This window comes from Brachyhypopomus gauderio, chromosome 2 (genome assembly GCF_052324685.1).
Source record: "Brachyhypopomus gauderio isolate BG-103 chromosome 2, BGAUD_0.2, whole genome shotgun sequence".
Taxonomy (NCBI): domain Eukaryota; kingdom Metazoa; phylum Chordata; class Actinopteri; order Gymnotiformes; family Hypopomidae; genus Brachyhypopomus; species Brachyhypopomus gauderio.
The window spans coordinates 48,192,129-48,198,808 of record NC_135212.1 but is presented as its reverse complement, the minus strand read 5'-3'; the positions used below and the strand labels follow the sequence as shown (position 1 = coordinate 48,198,808).

Below are 6,680 nucleotides of genomic sequence, written 5' to 3'. Positions count from 1 at the left end.
ACTAGTACACAGCCCTCTTCACAAAGTGCCAGCAGCTGCTTTGGGTCGCTGACTTTGTGTACTTCAGATGCAGGCGTGTGCTAACCTGTGCCCTGTAGGGGAGTGCCCTGCAGGCATGTGCTAACCTGTGCCCTATAGGGGAGTGCCCTGCAGGTGTGTGCTAACCTGTGCCCTATAGTGGAGGGCCCTGCAGGCGTGTGCTAACCTGTGCCCTGTAGGGGAGTGCCCTGCAGGCGTGTGCTAACCTGTGCCCTGTAGGGGAGTGCCCTGCAGGCGTGTGCTAACCTGTGCCCTATAGGGGAGTGCCCTGCAGGCGTGTGCTAACCTGTGCCCTATAGGGGAGTGCCCTGCAGGCGTGTGCTAACCTGTGCCCTGTAGGGGAGTGCCCTGCAGGCAAAGGCAGTAGCTGCAACTCACACTGGAAGAATTTGATGAAAATGATGAAGGAAAATTAGAACCTCGCCGTCCCTATTGCGGAGTACGTCTTACCTTAACAGCCGGAATCCCGTATGGTGCCGAGAACAATTTGTCTTCCACATTTATCACATTGACCACAGGAGCTGCTGGCCCAATTTTATATGGTGCTTGTTACCTAAAGCTGGAGGTTTGAATGCTATCGAGTTGTCCTGCCTCTGTGTCTCTCTCACCGTGTCTCCAATCTTGAGTCCGGAGCACGATCGCACCCCGGGGACGAGCTCTCCGTTCAGGCAGGTGGCGTTGAACGACAGGCCCAACTCTTCCGGGAGTCCCAGCACCTCCAGCTCTGCCTTCGACCTGATATTCTAGTGGGGTCAAAGAGCATGGGGTCAATGAGCATGGGGTCAGCGGGATGTAGGTAACAGCAGCCAAACTGTTACCTAACTGGGGGGGGAAGGGGGGGGTTACTGTGCACCCCACATTTTACTGTGTAAAATGGATGTAAACATACAGTGGACGGAAGTGATCTATTTTGGCTAAGTGTGTGCAGGGTTCCTCGGGATGGAGCTCACCGCGTACGCATCCAGAATGAGCTGGATGACATTACTGGAGTCGGACGTCAGCTTACCCACAGTGGTGCCTGGCATTAGCTTACTGTAATTCTGAGAGACACAAAAACCGTGAGCTTGTGTGGAGGTGCGTCACAGGACAGCAGGCAGTGACCCCACGAATGCAAGGGTGAAAACGAAAATGAGAGCGAATGTGTATGGAGAGCCATGATTGTATACTCACAAGGTACAGAGGCATTACATCGTTAGTTACAGCAAAAATGAGGTTGATGTTATTTTCAGACAACTTGTCAGTGAGCATTGCAATGGAGGGATAGTCCTGTAATGCCAACACACACAGATATATAGAATCCACTTCCATCATACTTGCTCATTCAAATATCTAATACAACTGACAGAAAATAGTCAGTTTACCACCATCCTACACCATCTTATCTATACATCCAGGCATTTATCAAAGGTTAACCACAAACCCACATAAACCAACCAGCAAACTGACTGGGCAGACTGACCAGCACAGTGGTCTTGTCATAGATGTTATCTTTGTTAACGTGGCACTGTCCGTCGTTGGGCTGGACGATGCCGGCGATTCGACCATCCAGGGCGCTGTGTGTTGTGGCGTCTGTGGTGAACACCAGCAGGTGGGACGCATCTCGCCTCCACCCAATCTTATCCTGAAGTGGAGCAGAAGACACCGGCGTGAACTTCAGAGACGGGCAGCGGCTACACCCGCGTCAGGGTGTGGGCGTCAGGGTGGATTCTGTTCAGCTGGGTTCCTCTCTGCTGCTCTGTCAGATCGCCCAACGTCGCCGCTACCTTTCTGATACTCACTTTCTTCTTAACTGCATGCTGTATTGGCATGATTTCTGCAGTGAATCAATGAAAATCAGTTTGTGTCTGTGTGTGCGTGCGTCTTGTTGCACCCTGCATGATGTGTCCTGGATAGAGAGATGACACAGGTGTGTGTGTGTGTGTGTGTGTGTGTGTGTGTGTGTGTGTGTGTGTGTGTGTGTGTGTGTGTGTGTGTGTGTGTGCACATGTGTTTGTGTGTTACCTGGCAGACGGCAGCCTGTAAGACAGCATCAAGGCCTCCCTCCGGGGAGTCTCTGTTTCGGGAGATTGCTTGTTTCTTCACTTCCTCAGTAAAGCGATTCACCTGGTCCGTCAGTGACAGCACATTTTTATAGCCGAACTGTGCCTGGCAGACCCTGTTCATACTACAAGACCCACAATGCAACAAACATGGTCAGATGCAAAAGAGAGAAGAGAAATAATCGTTAAACCAGTGCAGAAAGGTTTTAGTAGCAGCAAGATTATGTGCGAAAATCTCCAGCTAAGTCAATCTTAGATCTTTTGGCTGAAGAAACATTATTAGCTAGATGCAAATGAAGGAATTTTGTTGATACCACCTCACCCGTAACAGGGGTTATCCAGTGCCTCAGGTGGATACATGTACATGTAAGGAGAGGTGGTTTTGTCCACAAATGCCCCGAACCCCATTCGCAGGTTGCTAGTGGTACGACCCATAGCTGCAGCCAGGTCGTTGCCAAGGGAATGAAGTTTGAGAAGGTCGTCCTTCATGGAGTAGGACAGGTCCATCAGGTAATAGAGGTCTACTGGGTAATCAGCCACCTGCCTAATGGTGACTACGAAACGCTTTGAGTCATCTGAGAGGAACACACAGAAGAGATAGAAGGAGAGAGAAAGAGGGAAGGAAAGACAGAGGGACAGATAGTGTGTCGGAGAGAGAAAATATAAGTGTTTAAAAATAAGTATAGTCTAGAGAAGAACAGCATTAATAGGACCCAGTGACCCAAGGATAGTGGACGCACCTGGCCGGAGGGTGAGGTGGATTTTCTGGGGGTGAATTTGCGTGATGTCATTGGTGGAACCCCCAGCTGTGCTACTGAGAGGACGTTCCTCCTCCACCTTCATGCTGCTGGAGGGATATTCGATAAACTCTGCCTGACAGCCAGACTGCACAAGGATCTCCTTCAGATTACAGCGGGAAATACTGGAGCCTTCCTGACCAATGTCCTAATGCCCCGCACCCCCATACACACACACACACACACACACACACACACACACACACACACACACACACACACACACACACACACACACACACACACACACACACACATTCAATTCAGTTCACAGTTCACGGAAGTGTTATACATGGTATACATTATATAAGATGATAGTTTAAAATGAAAAACGACTTAGTATGTATTATATATGAGAAAATGTAAAACAAATTAAATTAAATCTCTACTAATGAGGCTTTACTTGGGATTGTTGTTAATGATCTGTGATACTATAGTACTGTTACAGCTGGTGTTATAGATACAAATATATTACTTGTTGAGAGCACCAGGCACAGGTTGGGTTTACGGACAAACATTCTTTGCAGGTTCTCACACCCCTGGAGGTACAAATATTTGAGCCTAGGAAGGAGCACACACACACACACACACACACACAAAACAAACTGTAGGTAAGCAACAAAGTCTCTGTCTGTCTGGCTCACCTTTCTTTCCTTCTCTCTCTCTCTCTCTCTCTCTCTCTCTATATATATATATATATATATATATATATATATATATATATATATATATATATATATATATATATATATATATGCATGCATACTTACTCCTTAGCAGCAGAGTAATATGCAAATTCATAATTTACAGATTTAGTTTAGATTTAATTTTAAACATCATATAACATTTATATCTGATTGTCTAATTGTAAAAATATACTCTTGCAGTGAAGTGGACTAACTACTTTTATATGCCAGAGTAGTACTTTTACTCTTTAATGTATGTACTTTTGACTCTATAATTAGTAACCTATGTGTAAATGGAGGGAGATAACTTTGGTTTTAGGCCTATATGCAGATAAATAAATTACATTACAATATGAACACTACACAGCGCTTTTAGTCCTCTATATTAATATTTACAAAAGAACAAACAAACAAACACACAAAAAACAAGAAAAAAGGAAATCTATGAAACTTACCCGAAACTGCAGAAACAGCTATTAAAATCCGCAGTGCTGTCCACATTTGAAGCCACGACATCCCCATGTAAGAGTTTAGAACTGCTTCGCTGGTGGGTGCGTATTCTTCTGAGCGGACCTTCAGCGAGTGATCATCACAGATCACATCTCCCCGTCCTCTTAACGCAGGAGGTTTTACATGCCACAACACTTCTCAGCATGTCCACACCCGCATAGTCGCCCCATTCTGGGAGCCATTCTGTTAATCTCACTCTTTAACGGGTTATTACATATTTTTGAGCAGTAAAATATTTTATTTATAGGGTGTTCTACACTGATTCACAGAAAATATTGGATTTGATTTAAATAACCGTCCAGGAAAAGTTGCATACCGATTTAGCGTTGCATGACTGTATTCATTAATATGTAATAAATAGCTAAAATCTACTTCAAAATTCAACGTCCTTACAAATGTTATACAGTTTCGGTGTACAGCTGTGTGTACGCTTGGCTCGTTAAAGGTGAGACGGTACTAAGTGAATGCCACCTGGCGGTTATTTAGATAAATTAGCGGGTACAAACTAGCACTCTATGCTGGCATTTTCTCAGTTTCCTTTCAGTATTAACCGAAAGTGCATTGCACGTGTTTGTTTTGGCTACAAAAAAGTCACGAATGGACGACTGGGTTAAAAAACATAGGTAGGGCCTACATCACATCAAACAAGTACCACTGGTGACACTGAACGAAAAGTTAATAGGTTTTCAGATTTTATATTTTTATAGGGTTTAAAGAGAGGTATATACTGTTGTATATACTACGTATATACTGTTGTACTGCACGTAGAAAGAAATAATGTGTATGCAGATTGGAACTTCAAAGACTTGATGACACAGCTGAAATAAGATGAAATAAATTACAGTGCACTATACAATAAGATGATGGGTGGTTTAATGCGTGTATGTGTGTGTGTTATATTTGAAAATAAATCAATCACTTGGTTGTCTACTGCACACCTGGTCTGTACGTACTTAAATCTATTGAAGATATTAAAATGTCCTCAGAATAGAGAGTGAGAGAAGGAGAAAGAAAAGATATCAAAATGACAAGGGAAGAGGGTATGATTGGATTAATGCCAGAAAAATTGAACACCAGAAAATGAGTATCCCTCTCTCTCTCTCTCTCTCCCCTCTCTCTCTCTCTCTCTCTCTCTCTCTTTCTTTCTCCATCTATCTACCTCTCTCTCTCTCTCTTTCTCTCTCTCTCTCTCTCTCTCTCTCTCTCTCTCTTTCTTTCTCCATCTATCTACCTCTCTCTCTCTCTCTTTCTCTCTCTCTCTCTCTCTCTCTCTCTCTCTCTCTCTCTCTCACACACACACACACACACACACACACACACACACATCCCCCCCATTTCTCTGGCCTGTTGCTTAGCTACTGCCATCAATGTGTGCAGGAATTATGTTGGATATGGCAAGGTGAGGGGCATTAAAGGATCTGGCCTTACGATGATAGAAAGTAATGAAGCCATTACATCAGTACTGATAACAGAAGTAGTGAAAGCATTACATCAGTAGTACTGATGACAGTAGTAATGAAATGATTACATCAGTAGTGCTCTGATGACAGAAGTAATGAAATGATTACATCAGTAGTACTGATGACAGAAGTAATGGAACTATTACATTAGTAGTACTCATGACAGAAAAAGAAGCCGTCATATAAGGAGTACTGATGACAGAAATAACTCACCACACTCCTGTGCTTGGCACTCATATAACACTGGAAATTAAAAAGTGTTAACTTTTTGTTTCCCCAAAATGAAATAGGTGGATATTATGTTACTTTAAACACAGAAATCAAACCTGTTTTTAGATTTTTTTTTAAGTAATAGGGCAACTGCATGTTACATCAATTATATATTACCTGTTATGACTGTTAAGACTTTCTACCTGCACAGAGAGACTTTTCCACTTTTCCATTCTATACATGATGACATGCAAATATACAACAAAAAAGTAAAGTACAGGTAATAGAGTGGAAACACACACACACACACACACACACACACACACACACACACACACACACACACACACACACACACACACACACACACACACACACACACACACACACACAATGTAAGTTTAAAGGATGAAATGAAACAAAACATTTAATGTGTTTTCTATTTGACCCATAGAAAAGTTCATCCCTCCACAATTGACTGGATGTTATATTGGGCTAAGTACTGTACACACGTGTGTATGCAATTTTAGTCCACCGGATGTAATGACAATTCTTCACACAGAGACAGAGTCTATGGTACAGTAATTAAAGCATCATTGGGCAGAACTCTCTACCCCCCCCCCCCCCCACCTCTCTCTGCCAGCGGTCTGACAGATAGAGGGATGAGTCAGGGCTGACCTGTATTGGATGGAGGATACATACCCGTTTTAGTTTGTTGTAGCCTGTGATATGACTTCTGTTACGTAGATAAATCCACAGAAGTGAAAACACAGCAGTTACAGCTCTTACTGTCACACACACACACACACACACACACACACACACACACACACACACACACACACACACACACACACACCGGCAAACACTGGCATGCCGTGACCCCTCACATGTTTCAGCATGTGCTCTGAGGCGAACGCATCCGGCTCGTACGCACGA

General features: G+C 43.8%; 1 protein-coding gene and 1 long non-coding RNA gene across 2 annotated transcripts in view; both read right to left on the bottom strand.

Moving 5' to 3' along the window:
- itgb3a (integrin beta 3a) overlaps positions 1 to 4,174 on the bottom strand; it is a 20,895-nt gene extending 16,721 nt beyond the window's left edge. The window contains exons 1-9 of the mRNA XM_076997184.1: positions 4,017 to 4,174; positions 3,351 to 3,436; positions 2,819 to 3,023; positions 2,401 to 2,653; positions 2,041 to 2,203; positions 1,499 to 1,660; positions 1,210 to 1,305; positions 990 to 1,079; positions 648 to 782 (exon numbers count right to left, since the gene is read on the bottom strand). Coding sequence (XP_076853299.1) covers positions 648 to 782; positions 990 to 1,079; positions 1,210 to 1,305; positions 1,499 to 1,660; positions 2,041 to 2,203; positions 2,401 to 2,653; positions 2,819 to 3,023; positions 3,351 to 3,436; positions 4,017 to 4,083 — 1,257 coding nt within the window. The 5' untranslated portion in view covers positions 4,084 to 4,174. The remainder of the gene's footprint in view (positions 1 to 647; positions 783 to 989; positions 1,080 to 1,209; positions 1,306 to 1,498; positions 1,661 to 2,040; positions 2,204 to 2,400; positions 2,654 to 2,818; positions 3,024 to 3,350; positions 3,437 to 4,016) is intronic.
- A 1,158-nt stretch (positions 4,175 to 5,332) lies between these two features.
- On the bottom strand, positions 5,333 to 6,680 carry LOC143508565 (uncharacterized). Its single transcript, XR_013129380.1, has 3 exons — positions 6,444 to 6,680; positions 5,919 to 5,975; positions 5,333 to 5,774 (listed from the first exon to the last, which is right to left on the bottom strand). It is a non-coding gene; the product is annotated as an uncharacterized LOC143508565 (long non-coding RNA).